A 26,297-nucleotide genomic window follows, 5' to 3' on the forward strand; every position below is an offset into this window, starting at 1 on the left:
TCCTTCTGACTGGCACACAGCCCTGCCTTGAGGTGGGTTGTAATCTGGGGCTGGGGGGCACAGTGGTGCCCTGGAGAGACCCAGGCTGCCAAGTCAGTTCTGTACACCATTGTCCCACCCCAGCCCCAGGCCACATTCCAGGAGGGGCTCCTGGCTTCCCTTGGATAAGGCTAATCCAGGCCTGAGCCTGGCTCTGAGAAGGTGGAGGGCCGCTGGAACAAAGGGAGCTGTGTCCCAGCTGAGGGGACAGGCACCATTCCTTGGGGTGCCATTTGGAGATGGGGGGATGAAGGTGAGAGCCTCAGTACAGCCTTAAAGACTTCAAAAGAAGAGTCCTGAGGGGCTGGCGGGGGGGGGGGGCAGATCCGAGACTCCATTCACCCTAGAGGATCCCCACCTCCAAGGCCCTTACCCTGTCCCCAAATCAGACACCCTGGCTCTCACTGTGCCCACTTCCTTTATTTTTTTAATCAGTTACAAAAGTTAAGCAGGGATGTATATGGGGCAGGGATGGAAGAGGAGGCACAGGCGGGAAGATGGGAGGCGAGAGGCTGGGTCCTGGGGAGAGACTTGGGGTCCCACAAAGCAACAAGTCGCTCTGTGCCCCACCACCCCCTTGCTCCCGGCTCCATGTGGCAGGCCCAGCCCTCGGTGAGCTCCTGGGCTGCGGGCAGAGGGTTGAGGACGGTCCCCTGGGTATCAGCGCCTGGCATCTGGGGTCCGCGGCTGCTGCTGTTGACCGGAAGAGCCCTGGGCAAGCGTGCTGGGCCACCTCAGGCCCCGGTGGAGGACATGGCCTCAGCGGATGAGGGGTGCTGAGCGGTCGTTGGTGACGGTGGGACGCAGCTTCACGGTGGCAAAGGGATTTGTACCCCTGTGGGGAACAGGCCGGCGTGAGGGGGGCAGAGACCCCCTGTCTGTGCGCCTAGGGAGAGCGGCCAGGCAGCTGGCCAAGCGTCTGCTTCTCGCCGCCCGCCTGTTTCAAGTCACCTGCTACCCTCTGGCTTCCTGCCCACTGGGACTCACCGTGGAAAGAGCTCTGGGGGGTGCTGTTCCCAGGACATAAGTTTCTGCACGAAGGGAGGGCAGGTTCAGGGGTGAAGGGAAGACGGGGGTCCCACCCCTCGCCCCAAGAGAGCACAGGACTGGGAGGTCTAGGCCTTGCAGGGTCAGATCCGAGGACACTGTGCAGCCCAAAGTCCAGTTTCAGAGAAAGCTCCAGGCTTTGCACAGTGCCACGGCCTGGGGCCGGCTGCCCCTGCAAGGTAGGGCTGGTAACCCCGTGGCCCCAGCCCACTCCTTCCCCGCCACTCCCACCCCGGATCCCCAGCCGAAGAGTGGCCAAGGTCTCCCTTGCTGGGCTACTCCATAGGTCGGGCCAGGCTGAGGACAGGTGGGGCTGACCTTGACGTCGGTGGCTGCCCCCATGCTGCCCACACTGCTCCGCCTGCTGCTGGGCAAGGGTGTGGGTGCGGGGCTGGGGGCGCGGCTGGGGACGCGGCTCGGGGTCCGGGAGCGGGATTGGCTATCCCAGTAGTCTGATGAGGCTGCGGGGTTGCCTGGCCTGTCCAAGAGGTCATCAAGGCTGTGGCTGCCCCGGAGGGGGTAGGACCTGAGTCAGAGAAAGCAGCCAGACCTGGTGCTCCCTCCCACCTGCTGGGCCTGAGGCTGGGGACAGGGAGGGACTGTGAAGGGGCCCTGACGGGAGGCACCCCGCACCCTTCATTAGGAGGTGGGAAATCTGGGCCACAGCTCTCCAGAGGCCGAAGAGGCCAGACCCATTAGATTATCTCATAGATGCCTCCTGGAGGGAGGGAGGGACCAGAACACCCTTGGGGCCCCACCCCACCCCACCCCACCAACTAAGGTACCTGGAAGGCAGTTCATTCATTGGGCTCATGGGGGCCATGGAGTTCATGGGCGTGACTGGGTTCATGGAGTTCACTGGTATCTCCTCCAAAGGTTTCACATAGGCCTCAGGGAACCAGCCACTTCTGTAGGGCAGACAGACATCAATGGCCCCTTAAGCAGGGCGGCAGCCAGGCTGGCTCTCAAGACACTACAGACTGTGGCCTGGCCCACCCCACCAACATGGCTTTCCTGGCAGTCAAGGCCTAACAGTACCACTTAACTTCATGTCCCCCCAGGGGCCGAGGCACCCAGGAGAGGAGTTGGCAACTAAGTCAGCAAGCAGGCTGTTCCGGGACATGCAGAGATGGATGCCCTTCAACCACAGGCCCTCTGGTCCTGTCTCCGTTTCACAGTGCTCGGCACCCGTTTGGAGTTGGCCCAGGCCGGTGAGCGGCACAGTTATGGGCGTCCCCAGCCACCAGGCTTGGTACCCCCCTTAATCTTCCAGAAAGCCCACGGGGGATGGGCAGTAGATGCTGGGAGAATATTCTCCCAAGAGCATCCCTCATCCAAAAGGGACTGACATAACAATCCGTGCCCAGTGAGGAGACACTTTCCCCGACCTCCGCCCTGCTGGCGGGTGGACAGTTGTATCTAGTCGGCTTCCTGTCGGGGCTCTGTAAGCTGTCTGTGGTGTGGCGTGGGTCTGCATGGCGGCCGCTGCATGCCTACAGCTCAGGCTGTCTGTCAGTCACCTCTGCTCCTGGTTCACGGGGCACTGACTTCCACCTTAACTAGACGCACATTACCTCCCTCAGGTCCCACCTCTGCTCACCCACCCATAACTCACCTGGGCAGCCACCCATGGCCGCTTCCAGGGCATCCACTGGGGCACTGGTCACCCATCAGTCCATCCCCCATCTACTCAGTCCCACTCAGGACATGAGGTGCTCACACCCCACATCCTCCTCTGTCCCCACCACCTGGTTCCCCTGTCTTCTACTCCTGCATACTTCCGCCTGGACCCCCAGACCACCCCATCCACTCCCTGTCCATCATTGACCACCCCCGAGTCTTCTGTGGGAGGGTTCCTAGCTGTCGCTCTTGGCCCTCCAGGGTTCTATCTACTCTTCCTCTGAGTCCTGGGAGAGTTGCAGGCTGAGTCATACCCTGCCCTCCCCTTCCCCAGAGCCCTGTACACTCCCTAGAGGCCACCAGTCTCATTTGTGTGGACACTCAGGGGTGTCTGGCTCTCCCCACTCCCCACTGGGGTGCAGACCAGCCCGTGTAAGTTCCTGGGGGCTGTGAGCTGTACAGTGCCTGCAGGGCGCGCGCGGGGGGGGGGGGGCGCTTTCCCTCCACCTCCGTCTCAGCTCCAGCACAGGAGGACGCGGGGGGGGGGGGCACACAGAAGGCAGTGGGGTTTGCCCAGTCCCTCCTTTCTGAGAGCCCGCTGCCCATCCCATCTGTCCCCCTTCTCCAAGGTCCCTACTCGGCTCTCTCAGCCCCCGGAGCGGCTGAGTAGACGGAGGCGGGGCGGAGATTGGAGAAAAGGGAGTCGGAGGCCTGGAAACCTCGGTGGAGCGCAGACCCTGGGGCTCCACTCACGCGGACGAGCCTTCCAGCTTGCCGTAGAGCCAGCCATTCTGAGCTTCGGGCACCAGCACCTCAACGATGTCTCCAGCCGAGAAGCGCAGCAGCGTGTGGTTGGCACCTTCCGAGTGGGAGACCAGGGCGCGGACTCTCCTGGCACCCGCGCCGCCCAGGCGCTCGCCGAAGGAATTGGACCGTGAGCGCTGGGTGCTGCTGGCGTAGAGCGAGGCTGCGGGGATGAGTGGAAGTTCTCCCAGCAGTCCATCCTCCTTCCCTCCTGCTGCAGCCCCGGCCCCAGCCCCTTCCCGGCCCGCCCCCTGCACCTCTGTGCGCGGGGTACCCACAGGCCGACGGTGTCCGGGGCAGTGATCGGCGATCTAGCTCCAACTGGGACGCGGACCTCGCCTCGGCGGGCTCGGGGCCGTAGGAGCTGGAGCCTTGCCGGCTGCGGGGGGAGCCATACTCTCCCAGGGACCTCGGGGGCTGCGAGGGGAGAGGGCAGGGGGGTGGGGCGGGAGGGGCGGAGCCTCGCTAGCCCCGCCCCCAGCCCCAGTCCCAAGCGTCGGCGTAAGGGTTGGGGACCCGGTGGGGCCACCACGGGGGTGCAGAGGCGAGCCCCCGGCGCCAGGGCGCGAGGGGTGCAGCGTAGAGCGGGGGCGCGAGGGGCGGCGGGCTCCAGGCGCAGGGCGGCGGTGCCCAGGGCCCAGCGAAGGGCGGCGGGGGCGCGAAGGGCGGCGGGGGCGGCCAGGGCCTCACCATGTCCAGCCGGGTGGGCGTCAGGCGGCCCGAGGGGTAGGGCGGCCCCAGTGTCGGGCCCAGCAGCCCCGGGGAGTGGGCACGCGACGGGCTGCGGCTGGCCTCCGACTGCTCCTTCCACAGCAGCACGCGGTTCTGTAGCATCCCCCGGGCCTGGCCGGAGACACTGGGTCAAGTGTGGCCCGCCGACTCTGGGGTCCCACAGGTGTCACATCTTGGAGATTAGTGCTAAAGACACCACTCCTTATCTGCGATCCTGACTTTCGTGTGCAAGGGCCCGCACACCAGCCTCTTGCAGTGAACGGCTGGCACACGGGCCCTGCCTGTCTAGTTTAGAGGGACCTTTCCCGAGGTTGAGAGGCCTTCGCCAGGCCTAAAACACCAAGGCTGGCCTGGCATCGCTTACTTCCCCCAGTTCTGCCCAGTCCTGCTAACCAGCACCCAGGGAGAGGCAGGGTGGGATTCCAAAGCCAGGGAAGACACCTTGAGAGAAACTAAAAGTACAGAGGTGGGTGGAAAGGGATTCTCGGATGGTGGGAGGAGACGGCTCAGAGGGCAAAGGAGCCTCACGACCCAAGGAGGAAGCCTGATGCTCAACACTCCTGCAGCGAGATGGGAGGTGGCGACGGGAGACTCTCAGGTCAGCTGGACTAGGGTACACAGTGCACCAGCAGCAGTGACCCCGTCTGGACAAGGTGGAAGGCAAGAACCCACAGACCACACATTCACTGTGGCATGTGTATGTATACACACAAATAGATAATTAAAAAAAGAAAAAGAAAAAGTTGCCAGGTGGCGGCGGCTCACGCCTTGAATCCCAGCGCTTAGGAGGCAGAGGCAGGTGGATCTCTGAGTTTGAGGCCAGCCTGGTCTACAGAGTGAGTTCCAGGATAGCCAGGGATACACAGAGAAACCCTGTCTCAAAAAAACAAAACAATAACAACAAAAACCCAAACAAATGAAAGAAAAAAAAAAAACAAATCAGGGCTGGGGGTGTCATTCAGTTGGTGGAGTATTAGCCTAGCATGCACGAAGCCTTGTGTTCCGTCCCTGAACTACATAAACCAAGCATGATGGGGAGTGTTTTAAGCGCGGCACTGGGGAGGTGGAGGCAGGAGGATCAGGAATTTAAAGTCAGGGGCGGGGATAGTCTACCATGGTGGTCGCTGCTCTCCTATAATCTCAGCACTCAGGAGGCAGAGGCAGGAGGATGGCTGCAAGTCTGAGGCTATCCTGGGCTGCATAGCAAGTTCCAAGCTAGCCTGGGCTATTACATAGTCTTGGGTCAGCACCAGGGGTTCTCCAGAACATGGGAAGTGTCTGCTGGTGGGCTGGGACCCAGCTCCAGGGCAGGCAGGCACCCAGCATGCACCAGATCCTGTGCTCCACCCCTGCATTGCCAGGAATCAACACGAGGACCCGGGAGCTGGCTCAGGGGATAAAGCGCTGAGGATGGGAGTTTGAACTCCCCAGAACCCCTAAAAACTTGGAGGTCATAGGTCCCCTCTCAAGCTGGCTAGCTAGCCTGGCCAAACCAGCTCCAGTGAGTTCTGGGTTCAGCAAGAGACCTGGTCCTCGAGACTGACAGGAAGCTACCAGAGGTCAGCCTTAGTCTCTACTGCATACATGCATGGGCATGAACAACACATGGAAATGAAACAGTTTATAAATTAATAAGCACCATGGAAGAAAAGATTGTGCTGTATCCCAGCGAAGAAAAAGGACTCTGAAAATGGAAGAAATGCCAATCTCACTTATGAAACTCATACCTCTGAGGGGACAATCCACAGAGAGGTTGTTTTACTCTCTGATTAGCCAGGATTAAAGAAGCAGCCCCCAGGCTATCATTGAGGGGCCAGACACGAGTGTCCCATGTACTGTGGGCGGAAGTACACGTCAGTGCGGTGAAGCCCGTGCCCTCGGGCTCACCCACTCCATCTGCATCTGGAGACGGTGTGCTGGCTGTCACACAGAGGAGCTGGGTGAGGTCGGAGAAAGGCCTGACCAGCAGAGAGATGGGACAGACAGTCTCCAGGGTCCAGGCCCTTTTACTTTTCTTCACATCTTGCTCTATGCTTTCTGCTCCTTTATTGTAGTACAATATGGTGGGTAACATATGGCCAACAGCCTTAGGTCATGAGGAATCGAGGCGGGCTACACTGGGCAAGAGCCCCAAACCGTAAGGAATCGCTTGGCCCCAGCCTTCCCACGCTGCTTCACCCCTAAGAAACAATACGCACGGGTACAGAAAACAACCCGGCTCCCGGTCAAACCACACAAACCAGCTGTAACTTCCTGGCAGCTATGACCAGATATCTATAGGTGCCCCCAGCCCCTCTAAATGCCTGTGGGAGTGTGGGTTCCTCACTGTTCCAATAAAGCGGCCTCAGTCCGAGTGCTTCTCTGCTTCATTCTTACATCTGGTGCTGAAAGCCAGGACCCTCTTAGGGTCTTCTGGGCAGAAAGTTCCCTCCCCATTCCCCCAGGGTCATTCCTTTGGAAGCACAGACATCCTCTATGCTCACTATACAGGCATACAGTCACCGGTCCAACCTGAGACCTCTGGTCTTTGTGGCCTCTGTCCCCATGAGTAATGTAAGTCCCGTGGACAGAACCTCAGTTCTGACCTCAATGCTCTGCTCTCCTCTGAATCTTCCCATCCATCTTCATCTGCCTTTTCTCCTAGACCCACAGCTGCCAGCCATGCACCCAGATTCTTTCTTTTTTGTTGTTGTTGTTTTGTTTGTTTGTTTATTTGGTTTTTTTTTAGTTTTTAGTTTTTCCAGACAGGGTTTCTCTCTGTAGTTTTGGTGCCTGTCCTGGATCTTGCTCTGTAGCCCAGGCTGGCCTGGAACTCACAGAGATCCACCTGGCTCTGCCTCCCGAGTGCTGGGATTAAGGGCGTGCACCACCACCACCACCACCACCACCACCACCACCACCACCACCACCGCCTAGCCATGCACCCAAATTCTACAGGACAAGGTAACTCAGAGGTGCTCTGACTAGACACCAGGGGCTTCCTATTCCTCCAAATCACAGAAGCTCAGAGGTTCTGGGAATCCCCCACATGTAACTCTGTGATTGCCCCACGTCTCAGTGGGGATGCCCCCTCCTAATACTTGGATCTTTTAATCCCAGCACTTGGGAGGCGGAAGCAGGTGGATCTCTGTGAGTTCAAGGCTAGCCTGGTCTACAGAGTGAGATCCAGGACAGTCAGGGCTACACAGAGAAAACCTGTCTCAAAATAAAAGAAAGGAAGAAAGAAAGAAAGAGAGAAAGGAAGAAAGAGAGAAAGGAAGGAAGGAAGAAAGAAAGGAAGGAAGGAAGGAAGGAAGGAAGAAAGAAAGAAAGAAAGAAAGAAAGAAAGAAGAAAGAAATTGGAGGACAGCAAGACAGCTCTTTGTAAAGGAGACTGCGGCAAAAGCCTGACTGATGATCCGAGTTGAGTCCTGGAAGCAGGTAAAGGTTAAAAGAGAGAACCAACTCTGACCCATAAATACATGCCCTGCATATGAAGGAACAAATCATGAGTCAGTAATATCCGCAAATGAACACAGAAACAGAGTTGTGAGGTTGATTTCGACTCAGATGAAGAAAGGACAGGAAGAGAGAAGGAAGGAGCTATGGGCAGGAAGGAGCCTGCTTCCTGCCCACAGCTGGCTCAGGAGGGCAGAGCTTGCTGCCCCCAGCCCCACTCACCCGGCCCAAGAACTGCAGGAAGGTGCTGGACAGCAGCAGGTGCTTCTCAGCCAGGAAGCGGTAGCGACGCTTCTCTTCCAGCTCGGCTGCGCGCTTGCTCTCGGACACGAAGGCCTGCATCTGTGCGTGCAGCCGGTTCACGCTCTCCTGGGGGTGGAGGGAGAGGGTTCTAGCCGGAGGCCTGAGCCCTGTCCTCAGAGGCCCCCTCTCCAGGCCTCGCCTGAATGCATGGTTTGCGCCTGCAGCCTGTGTCCCTGCATCTCTGCTATCCTGCACAGGGCGAGTGCAGAGGTGGCCCAGAGTCTGAGGCAGGGATGGCAGCCGGGAGTGCCCCGGCAGGGACTGGGTGCCTCTTTTCAGGCAGGCTGGGGGTGGACCCATTTTTGCTACCCATTCAAGAGCACAGGACCAATGGTCCCCTTTTCTCAGTGAGCCTGAGGAAGAGAGAGGTGTTGAGGGTGGCCCTTGGTGACTCTCCTCTGCTGTGCTCCCCACAGCTGGGATCATTTTGGGTGGAGGAGCTCACCAGGGGGTTAGGGTTTCCCCAGAGACCCGAGCCCAGCCCCTGGGCCTTCACACCTTCATCTCCCGGGCATTCTTGTCCCTCTTGCGTTCCATGCGCCACAGCTCAGACATGCACTTCTCCAGGTTGGCCGCGCGGTGGCGATACTCAATCTCATAGTGCTGGCAGCTCTCCTGGGGGAGGACAGACAGACATGGGGGCCGGGGGTGAGGTGGGGTGGGTCCCACAACAAAGAGGCCAGGGCTCAGAGTAGTGGACAAGGAACCAAGGGGCCCAGAGGGGACTGTACAACCTGGGGCAGGTGGATGCTTGGGGCTGGCCCAGCTGGCCCTCTCCTGCAAGGTGTGTGTGTGTGTGTGTGTGTGTGTGTGTGTGTGTGTGTGTGTGTGTGTGTGTGTGTGTGTCCTGTCTGGGAGGGGCTGGGCAGAGGGACAGACTCACTTTGATGAACTGCATGTCCAGCTTGGTATTCTTCTCCATGTGCTGAAGCAGGTCTCCGTGGAATGTCTGCACCTGAGTGGAGCACAAGTTGGGGGTGACCAGGGTGCCCTTGGACCCCAACAATGCTGCCCACCTTATTCCTAACACACCAGGCCCCGGCCCACATAACAGATAAACGGGGATGGTAAGGTCCCGTGGCTGGAGGGAGGCTTGCATAGTTGACCAGGTGGTTTCCGGCTTGGAATCCTTCAGTGAATGTGTTGAAGGCTCCTGGGCCTTGTGCATTCTGTCCCCTCAGCCTGTGGTTTCTGATCCATCTCCAAATGCTGCTTTCCTGCCCCTCTGCTGAGAACCCTTCCTGCCTCCCCAGGCGGAATCCACAGTCCTCCTTTGTTTCTAGAACGCACACACATTCCTTTGCTCTTCCAGCCACGGGGAAGAATTTACTGCAGTTCCCTGTCCACAGGCCACTGGAGCTGCAGTGAGTGTGAGGAAGTGCAGCTCTGGTCCCCAAGGCATTGCAGGGCCTGCCCTGCAGAAGGGTCCAGAGCTGCAGAGGCCTGGGAAGGCGGAGGAATGTGGGGAGCCCCTCAGAAGCATCTCCTGGGAGGCAGGAGAAAGCGGCTGAACTGAAGTCCAAAAGAGCTGCCTATCAGCCCTATTCTGCTTCCGACGTGCTTTGTGACTTTGGGTTAGGTGCCGTTCCTCTCTGGGCCTCGGTTTCCCCGGGGCTTGGTCTGATGCTCTCTAGGAATCTGAGGAGTTCTGATGCTGTGGGCTGGGTAGGGCTAAACCCTGTGTCAGCTTCCCTGAAGCCTCCTGACGCTGGGAGGAGTCAATGGAGGAGCCATTGGGTGTGAGCTGCCTGGGAACAAGATTACCTCCGCCCCCCTGACATGCTCACTTCTGCCAGCTCTGAGTGCCTTTCCTGTATCCATTCTTCACCTGTGGGAGGCTTCCTGCTGCCCTGGGCCCTTTCCATGGGGCTAAGGTACCACACACAAAAAAGGAATGCTGGGAACTTCCCCATGCGCAGAGAGTTAGTATACTAGAACATTCTTAAAGTTCTCCCACGGTTGTTCCTAAGAACTTGTTAGTGGCTGGTCTGCCGGGAACCTTGAGGTTCCTTTTTGTACAAGTCAAACCACAGCCACTGTCACCAGCCTGTGCCTGGGGATGCTTATAAAAACCGCAAACAGAAATGGGGATCATTCTAGAACATAAGGTGAGTGTTCCTACTGGATGGGACCACTGGATAGGTGTGGCCTCACAGCGCTCTGTTTACATCTGACATCCTTGTCCACCCTGCCCTCTTCATGATGCTCACTCACACCAAAGAGACAGTCCAGGATTTCCATGCAGACACATCCGTGTGTTCCCCAAAACCCCCATCTTCTACACAATCTGCCAATATAAACCGGAGCCTGGGGAAGGCGTGGGGCTCCGCCCATCCTCAATCAAACCCAGCCACTCTGTGACCAGAGCATCGGTAAAGACAATGAACGGTAGTTATGTAGTGATAGCCTTGAACCCCCACGGAAAGCTATAGCACATTCTAAGTGTACCAAACCAACAGACCGGACACACTCGGAATGCTTCGACTGGGAGAGCCTGCCTGTGGAGACCGTGACCTAGAGGACCCAGAACTTCAGGGCGGGCATGGGAAGTAGAGCGGCCTGCCCTGACGGCTGTGCAGCTGAATGCCCTTGGCATTTCCCTCAGGCACAGCCTGCAGAGCTCTCCAAGGCAGAGGCGAGGCTGAGGGTCTTTGCTGCCCATGTGGGCTTTCCCTGTCCTCCTGTCTCGGCTTCTGTGGGGGGCAATATGGTTCCCGCTGTCTTCTGTCCTGTGTGAACTGAGGCACACATGCCATGGACAAAGACAACAGGACAGGACAGCCACATCTCAGTCTCCCCCACGCTGAGCATGGCTGGGATGGCCAACTGCAGCAGAAGACACAGGCTAACTCCTCAGGTGGGGGTCAAGGGTCACAAGGGAAAGTCTCCCTCAAGCTGAAGTGGTCCTAGAGCCTGAACTGAAGCAAAGGTCTCGCTGCAGAGAAACCAGAGGAATGCCTGTGATCAGCAGGTGGCTTAGGCCACAAGGACGTCGCCAACCCCAGGGAAGGCTAAGGGACCCCCTCTTGCTGTTGTTACGGGGCATAAAAGGACCCTGTGAGGTCCTGGATACAGACACAGGAAACCGAGGCCAGCCGCACAGTGCAGATCGCGAAGCCCTGGGAGGGGCCGGCAGCCCAGAGAACCCTCTTGCCATGTAGGCCAGGACTCGCTCTGCCTCTCGTTGCAGCGCTGAGTGTCAAACCCAGGGCCTAGCTCTACCACTGAGCTGCAGCCTCGGCTGCACGAGGAGCCTCCTGAAAGCTGCCTCGACGGAACGACCCTCGCTCCTGCCCCCTCAGCCCCCGGCCCAGCCATCCTGCCAATAACAGCGCTTTTCCAACTCACCGATGACAACGACCCCACACCACCACACCACTCCATTCCGTGCCAGCCTGGGACTCCTCACCCCACACGACTGGCACTCACTCCTCCCCAGGTGCCTTCCCTCAGCTTTGCAGCTGAGCCCGACCTTTACTCTTCTTCCTCCCCCTGACCCCTCAGGGTGGCCTCCTGACCCCGGAAGGGCAAACTCTGCTCCGGCCGCACCTTGGTAAGCTCCTCAATGCTCAGGTTGATAATCGACAGGTGCACAGCCCAGGCCCCACCCCACCTGACTGACTTCCCAGACCTCTGATTCCTGGCTACAAAGCACCTCGGATGAGAGCAACCGTGTAGGTCTAGTCTGGTGGTTCTCAAACTGTGGGTCGTGACCCCTTGGCGTCGCAGATCAGATATTTACGATTCATAACTGTAGCAAAATCAGAGTTAGGAAGGAGCAATGGAAATAATTTTACGTTGGGGGGTCACCACACCTTGAGGAACTGTATTAAAGGGTCGCAGCATTAGGAAGGTGGAGAAGCACTGGTCTAGTTGATAGCCTGGATGGCATCCCACCTTCTTCCTCCATCTCTCAGAAAATCCCTCATCTTCTGCCCTCCATCTCCCTAAGTCTGATTTCTTCCCTGTACCACCACCACCACCCGGCCACCTCTTCCCCAGCCACATCACCCTTCCCAAGAGACTGCAGCCACCTCCGGCTGGTCTCCCGACTTCTGCCCTTCTTCCCTGTACTGAAGCCTCTTACTATGGGAGCAATACTCATCCTATGAGAATATAAGCCAAGCAATGAACACCCGGGTTGTTCTGTTTTGCTTTGTTTCTCTTTTTTTTTTTTTTTTTCATTTAAAAAATATTTATTTGTGCTTCAGGATGGAAAAGGAAATTTCCTGATCCTCTGGGACACCTTGCATGGACATTTTTCCTTACACAGCTCAGAGCTGCTATGGATGCCAGATCTCATTTTTTTTTTTTGTGATATATATTTTTTATGTTACAATACCATTCAGTTCTACATATCAGCCATGGGTTCCCCTATTCTCCCCCCTCCCACGCCCTCCCCTTACCCCCAGCCCACCCTCCATTCCCATCTCCTCCAGGACAAGTCCTCCCCCGAGGACTGTGATCGACTTGGTAGACTCAGTCCAGGGAGGTCCAGTCCCTTCCTCCCAGACTGAGCCAAGTGTCCCTGCATAAGTTCCTGGTTTCAAACTTGCTTTGTTTCTCTTGAGGTAGGGCCTCACTACACAGCCCTGGCTGGCCTGGCACTTGCTATGTGGACTGGAGTAGAATTTATTCACAGAGATCCTCCTGCCTCTGTCTCTCAAGTACTGGGAATAAGGTGGGACATACAGCATCTTTTTTTTTTTTTAAGGTTTATTTGTCTTGTATACAGTGTTCCGTCAGCATGTACACCTGCAGGCCAGAAGAGGGCACCAGATCTCATTACAGATGGTTGTGAGCCACCACGTGGTTGCTGGGAACTGAACTCAGGACCTCTGGAAGAGCAGTCAGTGACCCCAACCTCTGAGCCATCTCTCCAGGCCACAACTGAGGTTTTATTGAGACAGGGTCTTGCTACACAGAAACCCTGTCTCAAAAACTCAAAATAATAATAATAATAATAACAACAATAATAATAATAAAATAACAGATAGATGATAGATAGATAGATAGATAGATAGATAGATAGATGATGGATAGATAGATAGGTAGATAGATAGATGATGGATAGATAGATAGACAGACAGACAGACAGACAGATAGATAGACAGATAGATAGGTAGAAAGATGGAAAGGGGTCTCAGCAGGCAAATGATCTCAACAATGAGAAGAGACATTCTTAGCCCGCCTGGTCTGAGAACTCACCCTCAACTATGTGGGGGATGGCATGGGACCAGCCTATGGACAGAAAGTCAGCAGGGAACAGAGCAAGAGCCCAGACATGCTCCCCGCTCCGGGTGCCACTAGTCAGTTTCCAGCCAAGACTCGTGTCTGTCAATGATTGAGGAAAACTTTCTCCAGTGGTGTTGGGATATCTGATTAGCTATGGTGTGTGTGTGTATGTGTGTGTGTGTGTGTGTGTGTATGCTTCTCTACATACAAGGGCGGACTTTTTGTTTGTTTTTGTTTTTCAAGACAGGGTTTCTCTGTGTAGCTTTGCGCCTTTCCTGGAACTCACTCTGTAGACCAGGCTGGCCTCGAACTCACAGAGATCCGCCTGGCTCTGCCTCCTGAGTGCTGGGTGCTGAGTGCCACCACTGCCCGGCTCCAAGGGCAGACTTGTGAAGGATCAGAAACAGATGTAAGGCCTGGAAGACAGAGTTTCCAGAAGAAAACAGAGCAACACCTTTGCCATGGGGCAGCAAACGTTTCTTAGACTAGATGTAAGCACAAACAGTTACAAAAATTGAGAATCCCTGCTCATCAAAGACTGGTCAGGCTGGAGAGGTGGTGTGGGGGTAAAAGTGCTGGCTGATCTTGCTGAAGACCTGAGTTCAGTTCCCAGCACCCACATAGTGGTTCATAATAATCTAGAACTCCAGTTTTAGGGGATGAGACACCTTCTTTTGACCTCCACGGACACTGCATACAAGTACACATATAGGCAAACACTCATACACATAAAATGAATAATTTTTAAAAAGACTACACTATATGTATATAATTTCTTGTTAGAGGATTTCTCTGTGTATCCCTGACTGGTCTGAAACTCACTCTGTAGACCAGGCTGGCCTTGAACTCAGAGATCCTCCTGCCTCTGCCTCCAGAGTGCTGGGATTATAGGAATGTTCTACCATACCTGACCTAGTGGACAGAGGAACTGGAGAGATGACTCAGTGGTTAAAAGTACTGGTTGCTCTTCCAGAAGACCTAGGTTCAATCCCCAGCACCCACATGGTGGTCCACAGCCATCTCTAACTCTGGATATCTGACACCTTCCTCTGGTTTCCATGCTGACAAAACACTCATACAGATAAAATAAAATAAAATAAAATGAATAGATATTCAGTTATGGCACCAATAAACCATAACATCAACCAGCCTGGCACGCTAGCTAGCCCTAAGGGTTCAGTAGCGGCGTGCATACATTGGTGGTAACCAACAGCTCTTTAAGATCTGCTCAACAAGAGGAAAATGGTGCCTGGGACTGGAAACCTAACCAGCTACTCAGTGCTAGTGACGTCATGGATCTTGGAGGAGCACCTGCAACCACTTTAAACCAGCAGAATCCCTAACTACACTCTAAACATTTGTCCTTGGACCCACAGATAAGTGTGGTCCTCACCCCTCATCAAGGAGACTTCCCTTTGCAATGGAGACCAATACAGAAAACCACACAGAAAACCACAACCAACGCAGAGTTGTGGAGCCCAGCACCAACGGATTCATCTCTCAAACAATCCCGCACCCAAGACTCAAGTGTTCACCGAACACCGTGGAAGAGGGCTCTGGGAGATTGCAAGAGCCAGGGGAACGGGGAGTTTGCGGTGAGATTGTGTCTCCGCGTAACATCAGAAGCTTCGCCCATGCTCTCCCCAACATGGTTCTCCAAACGTTAGCTGAACAAAGAGGACACCAACAGACACGTCAGTGTGGGCAGGGGGAACCCATGAGGCCTCCCCACCACACAAAGAACCACTGGCCACTGCCAAGAGTGGGAGAAACAGTCTTTCCTGGGGAAGAGCGCCAGCTGTTTACCCAGCACCGAAGGGTCAGCCCTGAAAACGTACATATGAGGAACATTATACAGACCTAGCCGGTCATAACTAGAAATATATACGTACGTACATACATACATATGTGCGTAATTAATGAAAATTATTTATGCAAATAATTAATGAGGCCATGAACTTTAAAGAAAGCAAGGAGGAGTATTTGGAAGGATCTGGAGGGAGGGAAGGGAGGAGGGGATGATGTAATCTCAAAAATAAAAGAAATAAGAAAAAAGGAAATAGAAAGAAAACAGACAGACGGTTAGACAGCTGGGCACGGGGTTAGTGTCCGGAATTTGCACACATAAGGCTAAAACAGGGAGACTGATGTGAAGTCAAGGTCAGCCTGGGCTACACAGTGAGACATTGTCTAAAAGGTCCATAGAAAGAAAAAGAAAAGACAAACAGACAAGCTGAGACTGGGGAAAAGTAGTCACTGAGTATGTACATCTGACAAAGGGCTTATGTTTTGATTATACAAAGAACTCCTATAGGCTGGGCATGGTGGCATTTTCCTGTCATCTTAGCACTTGGGAGAAAGAGGCAGGCAGAGGTCTGTGAGTTTGAGTCCAGCCAGGGCTACATAGTGAGACCCTGTCTCAAAGAAATGTCATCAATAAGTACAGCCCAGTAAAAAGGACAAACACTAAACGAATGCTCGCAGGAGACCACACACAGATGTCCAGCGAGCCCATGGAAGTCACATCCATCCAGGGTGTACGAGACAGCTACAGTGAGGAGCATTCCATGACCAAAAGAGGGCAAAACAAAATACCGTTGACCACGCAAGGGTGCTGCCAACGAGCTGAGAAGTGTTTGCCCGTCATGGTGGGAACTCAGAGGTCACAAGCTCCAGAAATGTCTTTGGAGTCCCTTCCAAGACCAAACATATGTCAGTTCTCTGACCCGAAGATTCCACTCCCAGCTGTTCAACAGAACTGAAATCACAGACCCACAAAGGACTTCCACACATTCTCAGAGCTAACAGCTGTCGGCCGGAAAGAACCACCTGGCGACATGGGGCTGGAGAGGCAAGCTGTGGGCACACACAGCCAAGTCACTAGGCACTAAGACAGATGGAGCATCGGCACACACAACACGCGAAATGATAAGAGGTATAAAGTAGACACAAAATAACAGCAATAATAACATAGAACTGGGTGGCCTGGGCTATGACTGTAACCTACCAAGCTCCCCTTATTAAACCAACATGTTCCCTCGCCGGTGGTGGGGCACGCCTTTAATCCCAGCACTCAGGAGGCAGAGGCAGGAAGATCTCTGTGAGTTCAAGGCCAGCCTGGTCTACAGAGTGAGTTCCAGGACAGCCAGGGTTACACAGAGAAACCCTGTCTCAAAAAACCAAAAAACCCAAAACAATAACAACAACAAAAACAAAGAACAAACACCCCCCCCCAAAAAAAAAACCAACAGAAAGTGCCAAAAACCCAGGAAGAAAAGACTAATTTTTTAAGATAGGCTATAAAGGTCTAGTGTACAGATAACAGGAGCCCCTGAAGAAACAGTGAAAAATAACTCCAAAAATGTAACTCAAGGCAACTGCTTGAAGTTAAAAAATAAACTTGAAGGTCTGGGGAGACAGAACACTGCCTGTTCTCCTAGAGGACCCAGGTTCAAATTCCCAGCACCCACATGGCAGCTCACAACTGTAACTCCAGTTCCAGGGGATCAACACCCTCACACAGACATAGAAGCAGGCAAAACACCAATGCATATACAAAATAAGAACAAATAAATCATTAAAAAATAAACCTGAAATGACATATTTAATAAGCAGGGGTCTGAAGAGATGCTCAGCACTTGCTCTCTAAACATGAGGACTGAGTTCAAATCCCTGTGTGTCTGTAACCCCAGCATGGCGGGTGGACAGAGGCAGGTTCCATGAGCAAACTGTCCAGCCAGCCTGGCCAAAACCTTGAGTTTCTGGCTCAGTGAGAGACCCGTCTCTAGGTGCTAAGAGAGCAATAGATGCGGACAGTGACATCGTGCTCTGGCCTTTTGTCCAGGAGCATGCATTATGCATAGAGCCCAAACCAAGAGACGTCAGAGAAGATGAGGATGAGCAGGACGAGGAAGAGGCCTACAGAGGTGGCTCAGCAGATAAGAGCACTTACTGGTCCAGTAGAGGACCTGAGTTTGGTTCCTAGCATCCACACGGAAGCTCCTGTCTCTAACTCCAGGTCCAGAGGATGCCCTCTTCTGGCCTCCATGGGCACTGCACACACATGGTGTGCAGACATGCATGCAGGCAAAACACCCAGATGCATACAATAAAATAAAAATAATTTTTGAAGAATTACACCTCAAGCCTGGGTAGGTGGCTCCGTGGTAACATGCCTGCTGCTTAAATATGAGGGCCTGAGCTTGGATACCCAACACCCACATAAAACATTGGGCATGACGGTATGCTCCTATAACCCTGGTACTGGGGGATGGAGGCAGATGGATCCCTGGTACTCACTAGCCTCCCAGTCTAGCTGACTTGGTACACTCCAGGTTCAGTGAGAGACTGTGCTTCAGAAACTAAGGTGAAGAGAGATAGAAGTTACTGATGTTGACCTTTGGTCCACTCACATATGAGCACACACATGCACATGTACACACACACACACACACACACACACACACACACACACACACAGAAAGAAAGAAGTACATCACATAATTAATTGAAAATAACCCAGACTGGTCAATCTCAAAATGTATTGTCGAAAAAAATATTAGTTTTTAGAAAATGAAAAAGGGAGAAAATCACACATCTAGGCAAAAAAAGAACAAGTGAAAAACTGGATAGTCAGACTTTTCTATAGCAGAGCTCAGAGTTCTGGTCCAAAAGAAGAACACTCAAGCTATTCCAAGAACAAGAAGAGAGGGGAGAGGGAGGAAACGGAGGGAGTAGGGGGTGGAGCAAGAAAGGATGGGGGGAGGGGGCAAAATGGTCTTTTTACTGTAACAAGAATAAACGCCACCCAGCAGCAAGAACTCAGAGAACATTGTCCCAGGATCCCCTTCCTGTGGGAGCTGTTGAAGGATGGCCAACATGACTGGAGTCACACTGCCTGGTGGGCGCTGCCTGGCCACAGCAGGAAGATGAACTCGGAGAAAGCTGCGGCAGGTGTGGCACGCTCTGCTGATGGTGCAACTGCTCTCAGGATGCTGCAGACTGCACACAGCAGGGACACAGCCCATTTCAGCTGCTCTCAGGATGCTGCAGACTGCACACAGCAGGGACACAGCCCATTTCAGCTGCTCTCAGGATGACAGAGACTGCACACAGCAGGGACACAGCCCATTTCAGCTGCTCTCCAGAATGGCAGTCAGCATCGCTGTTCCAAGGCTGCCGTGTGGAATGTGGGATGCAGCGGGTGTGTGTGTGTGTGTGTGTGTGTGTGTGTGTGTGTGTGTGTGTGTGTGTGTGTGTGTGTGTGTGTGCTGCAGGACATTCTAATGTTCATTCTCCACATGCTCAAGAAGAGGGACCCTTGATGGGGGAGGAAGGAGACAGGAGTGTGATGGAGAAGCTGGTGGAGCACTCTGGCTGAACTGGAAGCTCCAGGCATTTTATCCTGAGGTCGATGTGTGTCTGTGTATAGCTATGTGTATCTACATGCATGCAGATATGAATGTGTGACTCTCCATGTGCTTATGTATAGCACAGGCCACTGAGAGAGACCAGAACCAATGATGAGTTTTAGAGCATTCAATGCTCCCAGTGCCCAGATTATGGTCTCAAACTACCACTTGCCACAAAACTTAAAAACATCAGAGCCAAAACAACATCGGGGCTGTGTGGAGAAACAGCTAAGTCCACATCTAAAGCAGGAGCAAAGGAAGAGGTAAGGCCAGAGTCCTGGAGCCCACAGACTTCTATGATCCTGTCTAAAGGGCACAGAAGCTGGAAACCCAGGCTTCCCTGGCTAAAGATCTTCCACAGAGAAAACCACTGCTCAGGAGCAAACAATGCACGAGAGGCTGAAACCACTGCCGCCAACAGCAGCAGGAGACACAGCAATAACGGTGTAGGAGAAAAACATCAAGTCAGGAACGGGGTGGTTAATGCTTGCTGCTCTTGTCAGAGTCTGGCGAGTTTGGTTCCCAGCACTCACATGGGGTGGCTCACCACCCCCTCTAACTCCAGCCCCAAGGGATCTGACACTGTTTTCTGACCTCCAGAGGCACCCGCATACCTGTGGCATACACACATAAATAAAAGTAAAAATAAATCTTTCTTTTTTTTTTTTTTTTTTTTTTTTTGGTTTTCCGAGACAGGGTTTCTCTTGTGTAGCTTTGCGCCTTTCCTGGATCTCACTTGGTAGCCCAGGCTGGCCTCGAACTCACAGAGATCCGCCTGCCTCTGCCTCCCGAGTGCTGGGATTAAAGGCGTGCGCCACCACCGCCCGGCTAATAAATCTTTCTTAAAAATCAAATTAAAACTGGAGAGATGGCTCAACCTTTAAGAGCACATACTGCTCTTGCAGAGTACTAGAGTTCGGTTCCCAGCATCCACACTGAGCGGCTCTCAAGTGCCTCTAACTCCAACATCAGGGACTCTGATGCCCTCCTCTGGCCTTCACGGGCAACTTCATGCACATGAATATACCCCACTCAGACATACACTCATGTACTTTAATAATTGGGTCATCTTCAGAGGAAGATGGGGGAGGGACTCATTGTCTTGAGACCCGAGGGGAGGGGAGGGCAGCGAGGTGTTCTTCTGCCTTCTGCAATGTGAGGCACATGGTGGGTAGACATAGAGAGAGGAAGCATCTCTCTATAGACATTGTGGTGGTGTGAATAGGATGGCCCCACAGACTCATGTGTTTGAATGCTTGGCCCATAGGGAGTGGCACTGTTAGGAGGTGTGGTCTTGTTGGAGTAGGTGTGGCCTTGTTGGAGGAAGTGTGTCACTGTGGAGGTGGGCTTTGAGGTCTCATATGTTCAAGCCACACCCAGTGCAGGACACACGGTTCACTTCCTGTTGCCTGTGGATCAAGACGTGGAACTCTCAGCTCCTTCTCCAGCACCATGTCTGCCTGCACACCACCATGAAGATAATGGACTAAACCCCTGAAACTGTGAGCCAGCACCAATGAAATGTTTGCCTTTGTAAGAGTTGCTGTGGTCACGGTGTCTCTTCATAGTAATAGTGGCCCCAACTAAGACAGACATATTCAGGTAGCCATGCCCCCCCAGAGAACTGGCAGTGCTAGGGAACCCCATTCATTCATAAATGGCTCTACACAGCAGGGTGCCCCCAACAGAAGGACCCAGATCAAGCCTAGGGTGAAAGACCCAAAGCCAGAAGAATCCACCAGACTGAGCCAGGAGCACGTCAGAGACCCCCCAGGAGTTAGGGGGCCAGACCAACGGGCCCAGGCGTTCATCAGCCAAAGGAAATAAAGGATACAAATGGAGAGGAGTCAGCAGGTTTAAAAAAGGCCTGAAGAAATCTCACCGAAGGCTGGGTGAGGTGGCGAATGCCTTTAATCCTGGCACCCAGGAGGCAGAGGCAGAAAGATCTTTGCGAGTTCAAGGATAGCCAGGACTATGCAGAGAGACCCTGTCTTTACAAAGAACAACCTCACATTCTAGGTCTTGGGATCGAATTTGGGGGACAAACTAGGAAGAAGTGCCAGCTTAGACACCCACTACTGTGAGGGTAAGGGGGGTGGAGGCTGTGAATTTGATGGTACACAAGAGGGGCCCCCCAGGGCTGGGGTTTAGGGACAGACTGCGTTCTAGACCTGGGAGCTAATGCTGACGCTGGGCTGGGCCATCTTATCACGAGACGTTCCGTACTAACATGTCTGGTGTGATATGCTGTACTTAGTTTTACTTTTGAAATTTTAAAAAGTTTTTAAAGAAATTTAAGCCAGAGCCTGTGAGCCTGTCTCTTTTTCACCCAAGAGCCGCTGACGGTGCCCCTTCCCGAGAGCAACGGCCACCACGGCCCTGCTACTGGCTGATCTGCTGGCTCCTGATGCCTGCAGGAGCCTGGGTCCCTTGCCCCTGGGGGGCTTCCACAGCTCTCCCAGGCTCTCCTCAACCCCCCCCCTCAGCATGGCTTCCTTTGCAGCCCCTCAGACACTCCCTGCCCTGTACCCTTTTTCTCTAGCACGAAGTGCGGATTTACTGTGGGACACCCAGGGTCCCTGGCCAAGCCGTTTGGTCTCGCCCCTCTGTGGGAGGGCGAGATTTCAGTCTGTGTCCCAGCCACCTCAACAGTGCCCAGGATCCGTAGGGACCGGAGCACCAAAGAGTCAGCTTGTGGTGCTGCTCTACTTGGTGTGGTTCTGGCTGGGGGCCCTGCCCAGTTATCACAGCCAAGATGTTGGTACCTGGAGAGGCAGCTCTCCTTACAGAGTGGGCCTGGGTGACACTTGTCCCTGCCCAGCCCGGGTGAAGCACAGAGACACCCAGAGCCAAGGTCCATAACCGACGACAAGTCCAAGCATGTGCTGGGGGCTGAAGGCTGTGCTACCAAGTGTCCATGAAGTCCTGGTGCCACAAGTGCTATTCCGCCATGCATAGTACCGTAGATATTTCCCACCGGGAAAACTGATCTCTGTGTCAAACAGAGCCCCAAAGAACATCCTAACATGCAGTCCCCCACAAGACGGAAAGCAGGGACTGCCAGTCTAGATCCCCTTCTGAGTCTTCCGAGGCCTCGTCACCATCAGGGCACACCCACCTCTCCACTCTGCCTGGCTTCCAGACTCAGGTCTGCTTCTGCCTGCTGCTGTGCCCTCTGGGAAGCTCTCTCCATCTCTCTTCCACCTAGCAAGCTCCACTCCCTTCCCAAGGTCCCCTCTCCCTCCACACCGGGGGGAAGCCCTACCTAGAGCCCACAGGACCTGGAGCCACAGAGCAAAGCAGATCCCTGCCTTTGCGGGTCCTGAAGCGGAGAGGAGCAGACATAGGCAAATTAAGATCTCATTAGCCCACAGCCCGGCTCAGGAACCCAGGGCTCTCTCACCCTGCCAGAAAAAATGGTTTCTTAAGACAGGGTCTGGCCTGGCGGTGGTGGCGCATGCCTTTAATCCCAGTACTTGGGAGGCAGAGCCAGGCGGATCTCCGCGAGTTCAAGGCCAGCCTGGGCTACCAAGTGAGTTCCAGAAAGGCGCAAAACTGTACAGGGAAACCCTGTCTCAAAAAACAAACAAACAAAAAAAGGACAGGGTCTCACACTATGCAGCCGGGCATGACCTTGAATTTCTGATCCTTCTGCCTCTACTTCACAGGTGCTGGGATTCTAGGTCTACCCCACCATGCCCATTTTATGTAGTGCTGGGATTGAACCCGGGGTTTCATGTGCGCTAGGCAAGAGCTCTACCATCTGAGCTACGTCCCCAGGCCTAGGAAACAGCTTCACCTTGATTCACTCTACCTCCTCCTCTTCCAGAGAACCCTATCAGGAAATGTGATTATCTCCATTTTTTTTTTAAGGTAGGTAAATTGAGGTCCAGAGTCCAGGGGCACCAAAGCCAGCCAGTGCTGGAGCCAGGCTCTGAGCCTGAACCAGCTTCCTGCCTTCACTTTCATGTGCTAGGGAGCAAACAGAGGCATCTGCTGGCACCAGGAAGGGAGGGTGGATGGCACCTGCTGGGGGAAGGGACACCCGTGCCAGGCCGCAGGAGGAAGGGCTGACAGTCCCAGGCCACGAGACCAGCAGGACAGCAACCATGACCACACGTGCAGAGGGCCGGCTGCTCAGGGTAGCAGCGCCGGGACTCCGGAGTGGACAGGGCTGCTGGGTGTGCCGGGCCTGAGGCCTTTGCTGAGGTGCCTGTATTTGCTCTTGATGGCGAGGGAGGCGTGGTGGCTCCTATACTTGGGATGTCATAGTCAGAACCCCACGGCTGCAACTAGGGAGGTCGAGGGAGGAGCTGGGGTGGGGAGGGACTATGCCCTGGGCCTGGTGCAGTCGACCTTTCTCTTCCCAGCTCCTCTGCTCATTCTAGAGTTGTGGGCAAGGACACCTAGACCCCGAGACTCAGCTCCTTGATACAACAGGACAGAAAAGGTGGCGGCAGCTGGGCTTGCTGAGGCTTGACCAGGCCAACTTGTCTCCATGTTGTCAAGGGCCAGTGGAGCCTAAGAGGTCGTCCCTAGATCTCTCTCTCTCTCTCCCTCCCTGGTGTATGCATGCGCAGGTTTGTATGTGTCTATATGTGGGGGGCATGTGCACGTGTGTGTGCATGCATGCGAAGCTACAGAGTGACAGCCGGTGTCGTCCTTCATGGCTTGCCACCCTGCAGGGTCTCTCGCTAACTTACAGCCCGCTGACTCACAAGACGATCTGGCCAGCAAGCCCCAGAATTTTCCGGTCTTATCTCCCCGGTGCTGAGATTACAGGCGTGTGCCACAACGCTTGGACTTCTCCATCGGTACTGGGGGTCTGACCTGAGGCCCTCGGGCTTGCCCAGCCAGCTCTTTTCCACCAGAGCCTATCTCCTCGGCCTCTGGGCCCTCATTCTCGAAGCGCAGCCCATCTGCTTGAGTGATTCTGGCCTCGGGGCCTGATACTCACCACCACCTCCAGGTCTGAGTTCAAGTGCCGCTGAGTGTCCGACATCTGAACCAAGATCTCACCTGGAGGCAAGAAGGGCTGCCTTTAGTGTGGAGAGCCTGCTCCATCTGCCTTCCTCCTGCCAGAAGCCAGTCAGGACATTCCTGGCTGGACTGGGAACCCAAGTCCAAGGATTTCACACATGGCTCTGACTCAGGACTTGGTAACTCTGGTCTATAGGGACGGATAGGGAAGGACTGGGGTACATGCAGGAGAGATGGGGCTCTGAGCACTGGCCACAGGCCTGTGGTGAGGTGGGGGCTTCTAGGAAGGCACATGGGCAGAAGGAGGCCCCAGAGTGCGGGCCACATTGGTCTAGACCTGAAGAGACAATAAGAACACAGGTAAACCATGTGTGGTGGCACATGCCTTTAATCCCAGCACTTGGGATGCAGAGGCAGGCGGATCTTTAAGTCCGAGGCCAGCCTGGTCTACAGAGAGAGTTCCACAATAGCCATGACTACACAGAGAAATCTTATCTCAAAAAACAAAAACAAAAACCAACAATCACAGGTAAAGGACCCTGGGCTGGAACAGTAGGCAGAGGCTGGGGGGTGGGGGTGGGGGTGGGGTCAAGAGGACAGAGACTCACCCAGGATCTGCGATGTGGAGCTCTGCAGGGCCTGCTCCCCAATCTTCTGGATGGCGCTGAAATACACCTCAGCCGCCTCGGAGAGAGCTGCAGGAGAGGCGAGAGTTCAGGCCCAGCGCTCAATCTGTGCTACCCTGATGGTGCGGAGGGCACGCTGGGCTGTGGTGGGATGGGGAGAGGTGCCCTCGGGTGATGTGTGAAGCTTGAGACTGCCAGAGAACAGAGAGGCGCCTGCCCTGTCTGCTGCTGAGGAAGACCTTCCTGTGCATCCCGTGGGAGGGAAGGAGGGTGGCGGGCACCTGTGTGCTCAGGGAGGAGCGGGTGGGTGTACTGGAAAGCTAAGGGCAGAGCGCCTAGCGAGGAGCGGGCTGTGTGCAAAGGGTCTAGGAGTGTGTGGAACGCAGGTGGGTTGTAGCACTGAGGGCTGAGGGTGAGCCCGGCAGCCAAGAAGGAGTGCTAAGCAGTGGGATGCAGCCTCAGTGACAGCAGGGGCTGAGTCCCAGGGTGGACACTCACCGTGGAAGGCTCGGAGGTAGTTGTTACCCAGGTACACGAGATTCTCCAGTGCAGGGTTAAACTGCTCCATGATGCTCTGGACCCGAGGGCAAGGGATGCAGGCCATAGTGGTGGAAAGGAGAGATGAACCTAAGTACCTAGCCCTAGGAAGCCCACCTTGACCTCTGAGGCCACCAGAACCCTGGCTCCCTCCTACAGATGCCTCAGTCCTGTGCCAGGAGTCCCTTGCAGACAGCTTCTGTCACACGCCTGCCCCAGGGAGGCTTGCTCCCGCCTGACACGACCAACCTCAGAGTTCTCTTGGTCTCACTGGCTGAAGGAAGCCTGTCTATCGGCTGCCACCCCGCTGGGCACAGCTCAGCCCGTCCTGTGCCCCGGCCTCACCAGAATAGATTCTGGGGCTGCTGACATCACCTTGCACACTGCCTTTTTCAAAAAAAGACCCCTGGGGTCGATGATGGGGTCGGGTCCCCACCCGGGCCGTTGCCAGCTGGGAAACACCCTGGGCAGTGGAGGCAAGCCTGCCGCTTTGAACTGGGCTTTGACTCCAATCCCAGCGGTGCGTCTCGCTGACCTCGAACAAGCTCTCTAACCTCTGTGGGCTCGGTTTCTCATCTCTCCAGCAGGCTGGCTGTTTCCTACCTCACAGGGGAGGGTGTGCCAGGTGTGCATGGGAAGGGTCCTAGAGACAAATCCCAAGGATCCACACTCCCACACCTATAGCTTAGCCCAGCCTAGGCTCTCTCCCTCTGCCCTGGAGCCAGCCTGGCCTCTCCATGCTGGCCACGGCCCATGGGCTCACCTTGTAGATGGCCATGGTAGACCTGTAGAACTGGTCCATTTCGGGAGCCATGGAAGGTGGCGCTGGCACCGAGGAGGCGGGTGGCCCTGGCAGGGCTGGAGTCAGTCTCTCCCGGTGCCCCGTGCTGTGCCTCCCGGGCAGTGGGCAGCAAGGAAGCTGGAGAGTGGGACCTGCAGATGGAGTCCTGGCTGGAAGAAGGTGGCTGCTTAATTATTCACCAGCCGGGGGGGATGTCAATGTGATCTGGGGCGTAACCAGACCCTGTAGGGAAGGCATCCTGTGACGCAGGCAGGCTCCTGTGACCTGCCCTTCAATTATTTACCCTCTGGGCGTGGACTGGTGGGCATGCGTGGATGAGCCACTTTCCCAGGTCACCTCCGGGAGCCCCCAGGCCTTCATCTGTCTTTATATAGCCCTGCCCACCCTATAGGTCTGGACCACACACCCTCCTGCCAGAGCAAGCTGAGGCACCCTGGAGGTAAACCCATGTGGAGGACTTGTCTGTTCTGACAGGCTTCTGCTCTGCTTGGGACCCGACGCCTTGGGGGGGACCCTGGCCCCCGTGCCAGGGATGGACCACAGCCTCATATATACCGGGCAAGTACTTCACCACTGAGTTCCCCGCCCCTAGCCCTAATTCCCCACCTCCTAACGCCAGAGGAGGGATGACATGAACCCCAGTCCCACAGACCTGTGGCAGAAGTGTGATCCTCTTCTCCCACCACCCAGCCCTTTGTCCAGACCTTCTGCCCCTGCCAAGTC

At 54.9% G+C, this 26,297-nt stretch overlaps 1 protein-coding gene across 2 annotated transcripts; it reads right to left on the bottom strand.

Annotated features, from left to right (window-relative positions):
- Positions 1-656: 656 nt before the first annotated feature.
- Baiap2l2 (BAR/IMD domain containing adaptor protein 2 like 2) lies at positions 657-26,159 on the bottom strand. 2 transcript variants are annotated; one of them, XM_006979141.4, is made up of 14 exons: positions 25,536-26,151; positions 24,734-24,809; positions 24,218-24,304; positions 23,587-23,648; positions 8,867-8,938; positions 8,482-8,598; positions 7,903-8,049; positions 4,201-4,353; positions 3,789-3,927; positions 3,460-3,673; positions 1,872-1,994; positions 1,405-1,612; positions 1,027-1,070; positions 657-874 (listed from the first exon to the last, which is right to left on the bottom strand). In XM_006979141.4, exons 1-14 carry the CDS (start codon positions 25,584-25,586, stop codon positions 799-801), a joined length of 1,569 nt encoding a protein of 522 aa, XP_006979203.1. In that variant the 5' UTR covers positions 25,587-26,151; the 3' UTR covers positions 657-798. The 2 variants fall into 2 exon arrangements, with proteins under 2 accessions (XP_006979203.1, XP_076412443.1); XM_076556328.1 differs by lacking the exon at positions 1,405-1,612 and having other exon boundaries at positions 710-874; positions 25,536-26,159.
- Between the last annotated feature and the right edge of the window lie 138 nt (positions 26,160-26,297).

Source organism: Peromyscus maniculatus, chromosome 20, assembly GCF_049852395.1.
Source record: "Peromyscus maniculatus bairdii isolate BWxNUB_F1_BW_parent chromosome 20, HU_Pman_BW_mat_3.1, whole genome shotgun sequence".
Lineage (NCBI taxonomy): Eukaryota > Metazoa > Chordata > Mammalia > Rodentia > Cricetidae > Peromyscus > Peromyscus maniculatus.